Raw genomic sequence first — 16365 nt, 5'->3', positions numbered from 1 at the left:
GGCACATTCCCTCGTGGTCCCGGGATCTGGGAATGCTGTGGCCACGAGGGCCTGGCAGCTGGTGCACATGTGTGCCCCAGATCTGTGCTGCTCCAGAGCTACCCGAGGTGCCGGGCACATTTGCCATCCCCACTGGAGCTGGCTCTCAGGGTTCCTGGAAATCAGGCCCAACTTTCCCAGGCATGTCAAGCCCGGGGGCACCCATTCCTGGAAAAAGCTGGCCCGAGCCCCAAGCACAGGCACTGCTGGGGATTTAATGGTGGGAAGGGCTCTCACAGCTCAGCCTCCTCGCACCCAGCGCTGTCCCAGTTTCACCCACACCCCAGCCCCACTCACGTTCTGGTCCATGGTCTCGGGGATGAACTCGCCCTCGCTGTTGATGCTGGTGTAGGATCCCTGGCGGGCGATCTGCTGCTGCTCCTCGGGAACGCTCCCCGGCGGCGGAGAGCTCCGGCCGGTGTGCAGAGAGCCTAGGACAGGGACAGACACAGGTCAAGGACAGAACCTGCCAATCCGAATACTTCCAGAAATGCTGTTCCAGTGATCCCAGAGATCTCCTGGAGATGCTGCTGGGTTGGAACTCGCGCGGATGGGAGTGGAGCTAGAGGTGTGATGCTGTTTATGGGCATCCTCCAAAGCTGTGGCAACAGGGAAAGTTTGTTACTGTAGCAGACTTGATCTTCAACACACCCCGGATCCTAAGAGTTGTCACTGTATCCAGGTGCCATGCCGGAAAGGAAAGAGCTCTGGAGTTCTGCTGTGGTACAATCAGTCCATCTCAAAGCAAACCACAAACTCCAAACCCACCTCCCCTTTGACCTCTGGGCATTCCCTCCCTGGAGCAGGTCACTGCCTTGTTCAGCCACCTGGGAAACAGCCTGGCTGTGCCCAGTGCAACATCACTGAAACACTTGTTATATGGAAAATGATTTGCACTCAAATACCCTCTTCTCTCCCTTTTCCCTATTTGAAAGTAAAGAGGAAGGAAAATCAGCCCTCAAATCCAAAAACCCCAGGGCAGTAGTGACCTATGGGATCAGTTTGTCCCATCTTTGGCCAAGGGAATTGTCTCCCCATCTATAGCCCCAGTGCCTCTACCCTGTGCATCCTGTGCACAGACAGCAAAGCTTCCTCTGGCTCCCTCCCAGGGCTCCTTTAGCAGAAGGTGATTTCCATTTTGCACCTGGGAGAGAACTCCACAGCTTCTTTATGAAGATTTACTCCTTTACTCCCCAAATCTACTCTATCCTCGTGCCTTTTCCAGCTTTAGGGATTGCTGCCTTTGCCTGGCCCAGTTGCACAGTCTTGGCTCTGCCTGACTCCCTGTAGTCCCTCCCCTCCATCCCTGTGCTGTCATTACTCCATGGCAAGGAATTGCTGACGGAGATCTGTGCAGCTCTGTGCTGGAGCTTCAGCTGGTCGGCATCGTGCAACGTGAGCTTTCACACAGCACAACAACTTGTTTTCATGCAGACTTCTGAAAAGCACACATCCTTCAGGAGATAGAAAGCACATGGGGATGTGTTTCCTCCCATTTTGTGGCGCTCTTACCAGTTCTTAGTAACAACATGCCCAGGCTAAGCACAAGAGAAAGGTACTGGAAGGAGGCCTATCCCATAATGGAACGTCAACACTGATTTATCAACACAACACTTCTGCCTCTTCTGCTGCTGTTCTGCATCACAGTCACTGTGCCAGAGGGATCTCTGGCATAAATCCATCTGCGTGATCAACACTACGAACCTGAATTCCCACCTTTCACTTCAGCAGATACGCATCAGGAGCTGCTAATGTTAACAGTGTCACACCAGCATTAAAGATCATTAAATCAGGCTTTTTTGCTGGATTTATACCAAACACACAGATTTGTCTGTCCCATGCTACATGTTCCTTCTGACTCCTTGCTCAGATTGTAAAAATAAAAGTCATATGGCTTTGAGTTACTTTTTTTTTCCCTTCTTCCTATTTTCTCCTTCACAGATTTCCTGCAGGATAAGAACACAGTGAAAAAACTCCAACTGAAGTAATGCCAAGATCAAGAGGAGAGAATCTCTTGAGTGCTGCAGCACTCATAATGAACTGGCTTTCCACCAGCCTTAAAACAAAACCAGTTGGGAAGTACAGCATCCTCTCTTTGAAGATAAATAAACAGGCTTTTAACTACTGAGCAGTTCGGGCACCCTGGATAAATCACTGCATCAGCAGCCCCTCGTTTGCTTAGCAGATGCCAATCTGGAATGCAGCACAAGGACATTCAGGTGGCTCTTGACCCAAAAAGCTGCTGGAGGATTCAGTGTGGTATAAGTGCTCTATCTTAGCTCTGCTGAGCATTTCTGTTGCTGCTGCAATGAGGTGTGGGTCTGCTCATGCACTGTTGGGATCTCTTGCTCCAACAACCCATTTGTTATCCAGAAACCCTTTGACTATGATTCTACAAAGAGCTGTACATGCCCTGTTTGACTCTGAACCCAGGGAGTTAAACAAGATTTATCACAAGCACAAAGACTTTGCATGATCTCGCATTAAGCCTTTGCCTGTAACAACTACTCCCAGCCATAGATCAGCTGTGTTTGACCTTCCAGAGTCACACTTCCTGCCAAAAACTTTAAAAGGGGATAAGACACCAGCTATTTCCCAGCAGGTAAGGAAATTAAACAAAGCGCTTAGGCTTGTGCATGCCTGGGAACTGCTGGAGTGAAGCAGATCCCTTTTCAGCCAGGCTGTTTGGGTAGAAGTGCTGCCCAAAGTCATTCATGCAGCTTCACACCTCCAGGAGCACTGGTTGCTGCTGCTTTGCATCCATGCATGCTCTTCCAGCTGGGAGGAACATGGGGAGGTGCTGGGAGCAGAGCTCTGGAGCTCAGCGTCAATTCCCTGCTCCAGCCCTAGCCTGCCCTGTTAACAAAACCTCTGGCAGTCCCAGGGCTGCTGGAGGAGGGGAGGAATGGAAAAGAGGGGTCAGAGGAAGATGGCAACAGGGGTACTTCATGGCAGGCTTAATTCATAGTGGGGAAAACACAAGGCACATGGGATATACTGGATAATGCTGATTAACCCACCCTGAGGCAGAGGAAGAAACAGACAGAAAAGCCCAGATGTGCCTGTTTGACACATCACAGATGCTCTTTGCACTGGACCTAATACTCAAGAAACAGCAGCAGCAGCAGGCAGGGAGAGGAGGCCCCCAAGGAACTGTCCTGGAGTCTGTGGGATTACGTGTCAGCTCCAGTGGGGATGGGGCAGGCTGTGAGGCACTTCTGGACAGGCAGAGCACTGGTCAGATCTGTTTAGGATTCCTGAACTCAGAGAAACTCTGCAAATTGGCACTGGTTGAGCACCTGACCTCGGTTACTCTCTGCAGCAAGGTGCTTTGGGAGGGATTCCTGCTCCACGTTACACACACAAATGCAAAGCCATATTTGTGAGACAAGAGCACAGCGTGTCCTGAGGACAGAGAGCCGGGACAGCACGGAGACTCCCAGTCACTGCTGGCACCCACTGGAGCCTTTCATGTTCCCTTCTGATTTTTTTATTTAAGAAGTGCCTTTCATGCAGTATGTGCAGAGCTCGTGGTGCTGCACGTACAGCCAGTTCCCCTGTGCCAGGCTTGGCTTCCCTCCGCCCCCACATTCCCTGGCTTCATCTTCCCCTGCTCTTCCCAAAACTTCGCCCATTACTGACCAGCACCATGCAGGGAAGAGAAGCCCCTTAACAGCCAGAGCTGGGGAGGGTTTGCTGGCAGCTACCACCGCTCACAGCTGCAGCCACGGGGAGCCCAGCCCTGGGATGACGCTCCCGAACGAGGGACACGACGTCAGGATGTGCTGGCAGAAACACCAGGCTCAGGACAGGGCTGCACAGGAGGAAGAGAGAAACCTGCTGGAAAATTCTCACTGGTCCTGTCAAGGGGAGCTCTGAGCAGATGGACCCAATCTCCCTCAATTTCTTCTTTTCCAGTGGGATGCCTACACATCTCCCTCCTCTCCATGCTGATCCCTCTGAGGATGGATTCCTAAGTCTTGATTTAAGGCAAATTTAGGGTACTTTTAAACTAATAAGCAAGAGCCTATTTTCTAGCCCTGAGGCAGCTGGCATGATGCACACAGATAAATTCTCCTCCTCAAAACAGTGTGGGTCTCATCCATCCTAACTCCTGTAACACTCCTGGTCTGGAGAGGGCTGGCAGGCACATGAAGTGATGGCTCAGCAGCCTGGTTTTCCATGGAAAAAGCCCAGCAAAATAAAGCTTCTGGCAAATGTTTCCACTGAAATGGTGATGCTGGAATGGGGCTCTTAAATAATTTGTGGATAATGTTCTGAAACATGTATTTCTTCAAAGTATATAAAAACAATCCCCAGTTATCTGAAAATCCAGAACCCAAAAAGATTTTAATCCAAGTTTCCTTGCTCTTTTGCTGGCCACCAAAAACCTGGAAGGGGATTTCCACTGAAAAAGTTTATGGGGGGGGAAAAAAAAAAAAATTGACTTTGCATAAGGTTTTTCAGGGACACAGAGTGAAGACATTTTCTGCCCAGAAGAAGCAAAAATAGCTAAATCTTCCCCAGAACATCTACCTCCCTTTCCAGTGTGCTTGTGCCAATAACATACAGTTTTATTATTTTCCGCTGCTGTTTACATGGCAGAGTCAGCAGAAAAACACGAGACATCTCAGAAACATGGAGAACATGACCCTGAACTGCCTTGTATTATAAAGACACTTTAAATCTCCTTTTAAATGTGGTTTCAAGAGAAAAACTGAACTGAGTTAAAATCCTCTTTTGGTGGCAACCACTTTGGTGACAGCAGAAGGAAAACACTGAAATGCCTTGTGACTGCAAATGAATAATAGTTTCTCCTACAGAATTCCCAGCCTCTTAGGATGCCTTTTGACTGTGCACCAAGTTCAGTGAAATCCCTGCTTCGGGAAACCAGAACAGCATCATGTCTGTCTGTCTATTCCCTGGGTTTTATGCTCCATTTGAAATGCTGCTCTCCCTTTCAGCTCACTGGAGTTTCTGCCCAGCTGCTGGATCGCCCACTTCTGACTCAGGAGGTCAAAAATGCATCTGCTGGATTGTGAGTGCCTCCTAAGCAGAGCTTCAGTAGCTTCGTGCAGACCCCAGATAACCCTAAGAGAGGAGTGACCTTCTGTTATCATGCAGAGGGCTTGTTGAAACCTCTTTGCAAGACTGATGGTTTACATGGAAAAAGAAACAGAGCTATGACTGATGCTTGACCATATAACAGTGCCAAGGACTCTGGGTTTGGTGCATTAGCTCCTGAAAATCCCAACATTAGCACACTCTGCATCCCACAGCTGGTGCTGCCCAGTGCTCTTCTTCCATTACCTTGACTAAAGCAGCACATTATGCCCATTCCTCCACTCTGCTCTTCAAGCATTCCCTCAAAATCCATTTGTACCTCAGGCTCTCACCCTTGCAGAGCAGATATCTCACCCTTTGTCTGCCTTGTTTAAGCTCAGGGTGTTCTTAAGGCAGTGACACCTCAGTCAGTGGTGCAGACCTGGTCAGGAACCAGCAGCTCCAAAACAGTAAGGACAGGCCAAAGCATGGTATAAAAGTTGGTAGGAAAGCCTTAACTTTGCAAGAACCCATCTTCCCACTAGCACAGCTACACATGGAATCAATTCTGCCCATCCTGCTCCGCTCACACATCAGTGCCAGCTCCCAGTGCCACAGCTCTTTGCTGGCCCACATTAACAGCCTAACACGTGCCAAGTAAAAGGGCAGCAGAGATGTTTTTCTCCAGCACAGTTTCTACTGAGACTCTGTGCTTTACCACATATTTATGTGTGCCTTTCATTCAGGGTCATCTCCTGACCCTGCCAAACTCTCAGGAGCCATGGGAGCTAGGAGAAAAAAAACCAACAGAAGAAGACAACCCTGGTACATCCCAGCACCGGGCCCAAAGACAGCCCCTGCACACGTGCCACCCATCCCTGGCATCAGTAAGAGCTGGGCATGGCTGCACAAGGGGTGTGTTGGACCTACCCTAGAAGAACATTTTCTGTACATCTTGTCTGAGATGCAGCAAACCACAGGATATTTTATCAAGGCAGCACAGGCTATGAAACAGAGAAGGGGCGAGTCCTTGGAGAAAAACACTCTTTTGTTGCACAGAGTTTGGAAGTATTTAGTGCCATATAAGTACAAAGGATCTTTAGAGGATGAAGCTTATCTCCACATGTATTTCTGAAGGAGGGCCCCACTTTATTCAAGGCTGTCAGCTCTACAGGTGGCAAGAACCTGCATGCAAATGACAGGGATCTCTAGAAATTACCCTATAACCTGCACCCACAGACATGGCAGAGAATATTCTCTGTGTGAAACAATCATTAATCCTGCCTGTAGGTTGGAATGTGAATAATTATACCCCTGCTATACAGTCCTACATATTGCTTTACAAGTTCTGCACAAAGCACCCTACAAAATCCTACAAGGCTCTTCACACAAAAGCTCCTACACACAGCTGATCAACAGGATTTCAAAAAGCTCAGAGCATTTTAGAAAGCAAGAAAAGCATAAACTCAAGTCCAGAAAACCAAAGAGAAAACCACAAAAGGCTACAAACAAACTCCGGTCCCTGCAGGGCTGCAAGAGGAGATCAGGCATTTGCCAGCCTGGCTTCAGGGTTTCAGCACCTCTGAAGGAAAGGGATGCTTCCCTTCCCCTGGAATGTGACCACTGTAAAACACCGCACACACTCATTCCCCTGAGAAACCCCAAAAACAGCTACCACAGATGTCACTTCACTAACAAGCACAGGGACATGTATTTGGTCTCTGTGTGGTAAAGCTGGTCCCAACCCAGGAGCTAAGGAGCCCAAGCCCATTTAACTACATTATTCTGCCACCTGGGAAAGGGGGACAGATACTGAGAGAACAACAGCATGCGGTTAAAGGAATAGCCAAAGGTTCCAAACAGCCTTGGCTTTCTATAGATTCTCATTCTTCACTTTGATAAAGCTCAGTGGCATCAAATTCTCTGGAAATTTTTGTCACTACATTTCCCACCCCCAAATTACACCCCAGGTCCCCCGTTCTCTTCACTTTTGTGCTCAAAGGGACTCTGCTCAGCACAACCTTGCCCAGCCTGCAGAGTCTCTTCCTCAGGCTGAGGACAAGCAGCAACTGCACTGAATTATTGTGGGGGCCATCAGGGTGGCCATCCAGATTGTAACACACAGAGAGTTGTGACAAACAAAGAGGAAGGGGGCAGTGGCCATGTAGAAATAGCACAAAACACCCCACAGAGCGTTGCATTTCACTGACCTGTCGAATACTTGCGCGTCCTCTCGGAGTCTTTGTACAGGGACCCCATGATATCACCCATGGATCTGGAGATCCTCATTTCATGCTGCTTGCTGTTGTTCGGCTGCAGGAGCTGGTAATCAGACAAAGGGAATGATCAGGCTTGGCCAGAGCCCTGTGGACACACGATGTGAAACCCTGCATTTGGCTCCCCGTGACCCTATTACCCAAGAACTATAAAAACAAAAAAAAAAAAAAAAAAAAGAAAGAAAGAAAGAAGACATGCACGTAATCTAGAGCGATCCAAAAACCATTCACAAACAATTCACATCTGTTAATAAAACACTCTAATAAGACTAAGCTCCCACTGATAATGGCAAATACAGATATTTGACATAAAAGACTGTTCCTGTACTGCATCATCTCCAGATAGATACAGAGACTGATCACTGAACTGAAAACACTGCAAATCCCAAAATCAGCACCTCTCCTCCATGCTCCCTAGACTCCAGGGGCAGCCTAGGCACTGCAGAGGTTCCTCTGTAAGAGGGCAGAGGAACAGAGAATGGAAGGTCAGGGAAGATAGGTAAGGGAAGAGCAAAAAAATGCATATCCAGCTGGTAGCTTGGTAGTGACCAGGTTTCACCAAGATACTAAGACCACCTAAGATCATGAGCCGTGATTTTGTGATAATTTAATGTATGACCTTGGAGCCGTGTGTTCTCACCCACAGGAGCATGGCCATGTGCTGCTGGAAGAGATGGGCCCGCTCTCAAAGGCAGGCAGGAATCTACCTGGCTCCTCTGCTCTCAGCAGCTGACTTGCAATACTGCTGTGTTCCTACAGATTGCCCCATTCCCACACAGGGTTTAGGAAACCCCAACTGATGGCTCAGTTTCCCCCTGGCACTCTGGTCCCTGCACTTTCCAAGCCTCTCAAAAGGAGTGGAGAAGCTCCAGGGGCTGTGAGCACGAGCAGTAGCACACGGGTAAGTACTGAGTTTCAAGACTCCCAGTCTCTCCAGCACTTCTAGGAAATAAACAGAAGAAACAGAGTTGCAACATCTACAAATCCCTTGCTTTGCAGCCTGTGCTTGGGGCAGCACGACATGTGCTTTGGCAAGACACTCTGTGCAAGTGAGGTCAAGCTAACAGGCTTAACTGCAAAACCACTGAGCTCAGGAAAAACTAATAAATAAATAAAGATGGAAAAAACCCAGACAGTTCTGCATGAGACCGAAGGATTCTCTGGTTTGCTCTTCCCAGCATTTAGCACTGCCAGCAGCACGTGGAGGGAACAGTCCCCATGCTGCCACCCAGCATGGCAAGGGCCAGGGCATCACCTTGAGTACAGACCAGAGGTGACAAAGGAATGGTGGAAGCACCTCTAGGAAGAAAGCACAAAGGGTTCTCTCAGGGTTTAACCTTGTTTGAGGGTCAGTCTGGTATTTAAGCCTTCACAGGATGCAGGAGGAGCTGGAGGGAGCTGAGCTCAGCCTCTGGGCTACTATCACAGGAAGATTTCCAAGTAGCTGAGCCAGAGCAGGGCTGACCCCCCTCATAACCAGCTTGCCCTCTGCTCTGCACCGTCAGGAGACTCTTTTCCACTCCCCAACACAATAACAAGGCATCTGATTCCGGACACAAAAGAGCAGAGAAGGTGAAGGGCTCACATTCGCTTTCTTTGGAGCGCTCACAAGGATCCGCAGGCTCTTCAGGGAAGGGCTCAGCTCCAACTGTTCCATTGCTTTGTCCAAATCTTCCTGGGATTTCAGTGGGATCAGGAGCTGGGAAGGATTAAACAAATACCAGAGAATGGCAATGTCACACTTTTGGGTAAATAGAAGGAGCCAGATTCTTACAGGGAGCAGCTTGGGAACTGGGGGACGAGGGAGGGACCCAAGCAGGTGATGGAAAACGGAGCCCCCGCGCTCCCCAGCTTGCCGAGCTCTAACATTTTCTTCCAAGACCTCATCTACCGAGGAACAGATGCAAAAAAAATCACAACAAACAACATCTGCAAGGAGAAAGCTTAAAGGTCACACCAGCAATCCAGCTAGTGGGAAAAAGAGAGGGCTGGGATGAAACCTTGGGCTTGCTGCCTGCTACTCTGGGGCTGCTCTGATTCTGCAGGCAGGACCTGCTGCTACCCAGCCCCAAAACAACCCCACACATTCTTCTTGGGTTGATGGTCATGCAGTGGTGCTCCAAGACACCAGTGAGTTACACCCAAGGATTTACTCTGGCAGATGCTTTGTGCCCTTCCCTACTGCTGCAGCCCGTGTTCCTGCACACTGACACAGCTCCCGAGTGCCTGGCCATCAGGTGAAACCAGGGAACATCCCACAAATAAGAGTCTTTTCCTTTTGATGTGAAAGGTGTGCATTGCTCTCCTTCCAAGAACCACTTCTTTCACTCCCAGCAGAACAAATTCAGCTTCTGCTCTTTGTAAGAACAGAGAACTACACAGTGCTGTGTCTGTCAGGCAGCAAGAAGTCCTGATGTTTTCCTGGGAAATGGCAGACTGTTGCCCTCATACTTTCACGGGGAATCTGACCCTCTCAACACTGCTGTGTGGTGTACCACGTCCTGCAGACAGCCTGCAAAGCCTCCAATGCCCCACACAGCTGCACTTCAGAGGAGCTCCATGGCCTTCTGTTGCCCTGGGCTAAGATTAAAAGCACAACTTCTTGCCCCTCATTCTGGGATATTCTGCCTAATCGCACACCAAACAGGCCTCGGCCCCTGCAGGTTGCCTTGGGCACTGAATCCGGCCAACACAGCACATGTTATTCTCATGCCTGTGCCAAAGTACACGGTAATTCCACTGACCAAAGGCACCGAGCAGCCACAGCTCCCAGCAGGCTCTCACTGGTCTTACTGGGAGCCACAGTTTCCCAGAACTCCCAAAAAGTGGGTGATCAGGGCTCCTGCCACCAGCCACAGCAAATCCACCTCAGAGCAGCTGCCACACACAATGACACTCACAAGCCAACTGGGACAGCCTTTTGATCCCAGGGTGTTGCCAAGGGTTTGGCTGTTGGCCAGTAGGCAAATACACCTCAGACTGTGCTCCTGGCCTTATAGCCAAGAAGGCCAGTGATATCCTGGGGTGCATTGGGAAGGGCATTCCCAGCAGGTCAGGGAGGGGATCCTGCCCCTCTGCTCAGACCTGTGAGGCATATCTGGAGTGCTGTGCCCAGTTCTGGACTTCTCAGGACAGGAGGAACATGGAGCTCCTGGAGTGGGTCCGGCAGAAGCTACAAGAAAAATTAAGGGACTGGAGCATCTCTCTTACAAGGAGAAGCTGCGGAAGCTGGGGCTGTTCAGCCTTCAGAGGAGACACTGAGAGGGGACATCACCAAGGTCTGTCCGTGTCTGCAGGGAGGGCTCAGAGCACAGACCAGGTCCTGCTTCGTAGGGCCCAGCAAGGGTACCAGAGGAATGGGCAGGAACTGATGCTCAGGAAATTCCACCTGAACATGAGGAAAAACTTTGTGCAGTGACTGAGTACTAGACAGATTGTCCAGAGAGGGTGAGGAGCCTCCTCACCGGGATATTCCAGAGCTGTCTGGGCACAATCCTGTGCCATGTGCTTCTCTCTCTTCTTGACCCTACTTAAGAAGGGAGGCTGGACCGGATGACCGACTGTGGTGCCTTCCAACCTGACCCATTCTGTGATGTCCTCTCATCCTTCATTCATATTTGAATGAACAACCTGTGTTCCCTGCAGATATCAGACAAAGATGATACTCAATACATCTCCCAAATGCAGTGCTCAGCCTACTCCCTTAAGAGGTGGAGAGGTTCCATTGGGGAGCCCTCTTTAAGTTCACAAAGGCTCCACAGCAAGGTTCTGCCTCAAGCAGACAAGGCTCCTCCCCTACACTCACCCCGACAGAACTGAGAATGGTGGAGAGCTGCTCTCCCTTGTTTCACCACCAAGCAGAACTTGACTCTGAACTCTAAGCACAGCCCCGCTGCCCACCCATCCTTTTACTGAGCTCCTCACAAGTGTTCAGAGCGATCCCCCAGCTGCTGCTCCAAACAGAATGTTCTATAAGGTCACCCCATCTCTCTCCAAGATCACAACATGAACATGTTTGTGTGCCTCCTTTAGAGGAGCCAAAAACAGGGAGAAATTGCCCTCTTGTAAAAGGGACTGGAGCCAGTATTTAGCTTGGCTTTACCTATTACCCACATCTGGCAAGAAAATTCTGCTCCAGTTGGCTTCCAGACTGTGGCACATATGGGTATCAGGAACAGCCATCTGCTAGTCAATGCAGACTCATGCAGAACCATGGAAGGAATTTCCAGGATGGATTTCCAGCAACCGGGTTTATTTGATCTAAAGACTGAGTAGCCTCGATTAACAGCAAAGTTTACCTACAGAGAAGTTGCACTAAATAGAGCTTATTAGATTTTTTTTTCCTGCTTTTAAATGGTATCATCCCCTCAGTGGGGGACTTGATGTCTCTCCACTGCAGGTTGAGAAAGTGAGAGCAAAGGCTGAGGTTTCACCAACTGCAGCAGCGCTGCCAGACCTCACTCCGTAAGACACCGCAGAAAGCCAAAGAATTGTAGGAAACAGGGTTGGGGAAAAATCTGAGAGGTCAATTAGTTCATCTTCCTGCCCAATGCAGGACCAACTGGCATCAACAATTCTCGACAAATGTTTGTTAAATATGCTTTTATCTCCTCCTTCCCCCCCCATAATGGTGCCTCTACCATTTCCCCAGGCTTTAACTCTCCCTAAGATCCAGATCAATGCTGAGGGCAGCCTTGGAGGAGACATTGGGAGGTCAGAGGAGAAGTGGTGGCACATCGAGGTTCAGGGAACTTCTGCCCAAGGTCACATCACAAGTTGGTGTCTGTGCTGCCCCTGGCCAGGCCAAGTTTTGCTGTCCCACTCCTCAGAAAGCCCAGCCTAGAACTAACACAGATGTGCCCCATGGGGGACACGCATGGCCAGGCCCTGCTCTTATCTACACCAGCCCCAGCCTGCTGATTCCGTGGTCCCACCAGGATGTGATTCATGCATGCCCCTGCTCCACCCAGCTGGCATGCTCATCTCACTGCTCCTGGCTTCAGGACTCCTCCTTCACCAGGACGGGGACTGCCACTCGGTGAGATTTTGCAGGGGCTTGCTGACCTCGGTGTAAATTTAGTCTACAAGGTGCCACAACAAGAGAGATGTCTGATGGCAGCAAAGAATTACTGCACAGTTCCCTTGGAGCATAAAGACAGGATGAAATATTTAACTGCAATGAGTCTGTGGTCACGTTCCCTCTGAGACTTTTAGCCATGACACCCCAAACCCTGACCCAGGAGTCAGATGCTGGAGTGTCACCACATGGACACGTAGGCTATGTCCCCAAAGATCCCTCTTGTCTGTTTATAGTGTTTCCACAACGACAACCCTGAATTACTACTTCTCAGACATCTTCCCAAAGCTGTGGGTTCTCAGGAGATGGAAATTTTATGTATAAGAAAACAAAGCATTGGAAGTCACCCCCTACTCTAAGAAGTCGGGAGTACCCAAAGGCCTGCTCATGGCCCTGCTATGTGCTGTGCACATGCCCAGAAAGACAGTCTCTAACATGGCATAAAAGGCATTATTTAAGCTTCTGTTTGCTGTTGTTGGAAAGAAATCCTCCTCCAGTGGGAAGAAACCTGGAATGAAATGAGTCATTCCTGGAGAATTCAATGGCAGGCTTTTCCTGGGAGGGCTGTCAAAGATTAGAAACCTGACTGCATTCAAAGTCAAAACCCAGTGGACACTTTGGTATCATGAAGTACCTATCGTAAAAGAATAGGAACTTTTTTTGTGGAGCAGATCTCTATTGAAACAGAAGGGAGAAAATAATACATGGGGGAAAAAAAGAAGAAAGCTCTCTTCAGGACCTCTCTCCCCATTCATACTTTGATTAAAGGCTGCAGGTCATCTGCAATTAATACTTGAACAAGCCAGCTGTCAGGACAGATCCAAAAGGATCTGTGTTTAAAAGACCACCTCTTTGCCATTTGGCCCTCTCCTCCTTCCCAAAGCCAAACTCACCCTGAGAGTCCAGTGGCTCCAGATGCCTCACAAGAAAACACTGAGCACATCAAAACAGATGCCAAGGATTTCCCCCTTCTGCTAACAGCCCTCAGCAGGACCCTCCTTTCACACACAGTGCTGGGCTCAAAGAGAAAGTGGGAAAAACACAGAGGCCTATGTGATAAATGATGGAGGAGAAAGCTCTTCAAGCCTTAAAATGCAAGGATTGCAGCAGGAGGCTTTCTTGGCTGCTTTTATGTGGCCACAGGAGCTGCTGGAGGAACGCTCAGTGATGCACATTTCACTGCAGGCCCGGCCACAAGAATGTGCACATCGTGCTGAGGCTTGGGTGAGACAAAGTCAGTGCTGGATAAAAGAACACTGTGTGAGCAGCACTGTCCCTCCTGCTCTGCACTTCACACTCCCAGCGACTGCTCCCAAGGTGGGAAGACTTCACAGCCCTGACTGAGTGAGGGGGATCTTTTGTTCTGGGGAAAAGACAATGTTCCTGTGCAACAGGCCCTACTTGATATGATTTTGAAAAGGGAAAACCTGGCTTGGAGTCTGAGACTCCATCTGAGCTGTGTTCAGACAACAGCTCTGGTGCTCTCACTAACTAGGAACCACAAAATAAGGTTATTTTTCTTCACATCCAAGTAAAAGGCAGAAGCAGGGCCTTCAGAACAAACCACTGCTCAATTCTGAAGTTGGCACCAGGCACCCTAAAGCTGCCCCTCAGCAGTAAGGAGAAGAGTACCTCATTGTTCACACAGACCAAGTCCATCGTCTGTCCAAAAGCATCCGTGACCTTCTGCACCACTTCCTTGAATTTGACTGGTCTTGGAAACTGGATAATCCTGTATACACAAACAAATACAACAACAGTCTCAGTTTAGTAGAAGCATACTGGAATTTGGGATTCGACCGACAGTGCAGAAGAAAGGACCTGTATTCCATCACAGAGCATAAAGCCTGCTCCTTGCTTTCACACTCACAGAAATGCTGCTCCTCTGCTGGGCCCAGGAGGGGACTGGACTACCCAGCAAGAATATCTACCAAATATCCTAGTGCTCCTCTCTCTAGTGTGAGGTACAGGTGGAAAGAAAGGAAGTCCAGCAGCCCTTCACTGGGGAAAACCCAGATCGGGCACCGGCCAGTGATTTATCATCTCTGTTTTCAGCAAGGGGCTCTGACTAGGGAGGAGGGCTGGGACTGGGGATGGTGCAGTTGGGCATCCTGCGACTCTCCTGTACCATCACATGCAGCACCTCTACAGGTATTTACAGCAGGTATATACAGTCTAACCCTACAATAACACTACTTTAATTTTCTTTGGCTTTAATATGCAGCTTGGACCATCAGCCTGTGTCCTGCCCTGTCACAGTCACCAAGCAAAGGTGATTCCATGAAAATGTCAAGCAGGGAAGGGCGGACAAGTTTTAACTCCCAGCCCTATTTTTATGGGACCCATGCCCAAAATCTGGTTATCTTAAGTAAGTGTCATGGACTGCTAATCAAAGGACATTTCTGTAGAGTTCCAGCTCCACTGGGGTTCAGCAGGGCTCAAGAATTAACAAGAGAAAAGGATCCAAGTGTGCACCCAATGTCCCTGGTAAAAGAGGCATTTAATGACTTCCAGCTTGGAACCATTTTGCCTGCATGCAGATCCCAGGAGCTTCTTGTGGCAAATGGGATGACGAGGCAGGGCTCTTGGATATAAAAGTGTAGCTGATTTTAGGGGAATGAATCCTGCTGTGAGCTCATCTGCAGCTGGCTGAAGTCAGCAGGACAGTGTTGAGGGGGAAAGGTAATTTATCCCTGTACTAATGGGGGATTGGACTGGGTACCTACCTTTTCTCTCCTTCATATTCAAACTTGATCCTGACATTTCGCTGCTGAAAGAAAAAGCAGGGAATGGTGAGGTCCCAAACTGCATCCTGGATTGACTCAGAGATCCAAAGCTGACAGGAGTTCCCAGGGAGACTCCCCTGACTCCATTAGGCATCTGTTTATCTAGGGCCAAGCTGTCTGGTGGACTCACAGACTTTGGGACACCCCACATTGCTGAAGAATGTGCTTGTCAAAAAATAAGTTCTTCTATAAGCAAGAAGATACACACCTGTACAACTGTTTTAGTCAAATGCATTCATAAAGTGAAAAATTGTGAATGTCCTGAGCTCACTTGGGAGCAAGGCACTATTATCAAAGCGGCCAACATGTTATGTGTCTGATGCCTGTCCACCTTCAGCATTTCCCATGGTTTCACCCCAGTACTTTTCTATTAGAAACCCAAAAAAACAAAGCTCAGAGGGTATTTACTATAACACAGGAATATTTGGGGCAAAGAATTAAGAAGTAAAGGCAAGCACTCTCTAATGCAAGTGGAGACAATCTAGGATTTTAAAGCCAACAGTGCTAAGATGGTTGTAGGGCTGGTTGCTATTTTGTTAGAACCTACAAAATGCGAAGTGCATCAGGCCCAATACACAGCAAATGCCCACCCTGAACTGACCCATTGCTCACCTCAAGAGAAACCACAACATTTGCCCAAAGAAGAGCCAGCGGAGTCACAGGCACACTGGGCACACAGCTGTGCAGGGACCAGTAAAAGCCACTTCTCCCATCCTCTATTTGTGCACATTTAGCAGCAATCAAGACCACAAGGAGCCTTTTCATTCCTTCAGCTTCTCAGACCAAGTCTGAGCCAAACATCCCTCTAGCATCCCTTAGATCATTCCAGGACCTTCTGATGGTCTCCAACACAGATCAAAACCCTCTTTACTTCCCAGACCAGGTCTAGTCACCCCACTTAACCAGCATTTTATCCCCCACAGTGCCCACAAGCCTCTTCAAACAGTTCTCTTCCCATAGAGAGAGAAGTATTGGCCACCTCCCTCCGAGGTGTAACCCCAGGGAGGGCTCGGTCCCGCGCCGCCGGCATCTCACAGGGATAACTCCCAACTGGGTGGGTGACAGCCCTTCCTGAGCACAGGACTTATCTCTGGGCCTGGGCTGCCAGCATGTGAAGGCACACTTTCCATCCTCTCAGAGGGAA

The 16365-nt window shown here is 49.2% G+C and overlaps 1 protein-coding gene across 4 annotated transcripts in view; it reads right to left on the bottom strand.

Moving 5' to 3' along the window:
• The window catches only part of LOC121671589 (mitogen-activated protein kinase kinase kinase 3-like), a 75948-nt gene that overhangs the window by 17081 nt on the left and 42502 nt on the right, over positions 1-16365 (bottom strand). For 2 of the 4 annotated variants that reach the window (XM_042043557.1, XM_042043559.1), the window contains 5 exons: positions 15162-15205; positions 14068-14167; positions 8944-9057; positions 7293-7404; positions 337-470 (listed from right to left, as the gene is read on the bottom strand). In XM_042043557.1, the coding sequence (XP_041899491.1) occupies positions 337-470; positions 7293-7404; positions 8944-9057; positions 14068-14167; positions 15162-15205 (504 nt within the window). The remainder of the gene's footprint in view (positions 1-336; positions 471-7292; positions 7405-8943; positions 9058-14067; positions 14168-15161; positions 15206-16365) is intronic. The other 2 variants (XM_042043558.1, XM_042043560.1) reach the window with 2 other exon arrangements.

The sequence above is a fragment of the Corvus kubaryi genome, unplaced genomic scaffold (genome assembly GCF_017639235.1).
Source record: "Corvus kubaryi isolate FWS band 111438036 unplaced genomic scaffold, C.kubaryi_AGA036_p1.0 37398, whole genome shotgun sequence".
Taxonomy (NCBI): Eukaryota; Metazoa; Chordata; class Aves; order Passeriformes; family Corvidae; genus Corvus; species Corvus kubaryi.
Note: the sequence above shows the minus strand (reverse complement) of the source record. Positions and strands in the feature narration are given on the sequence as shown.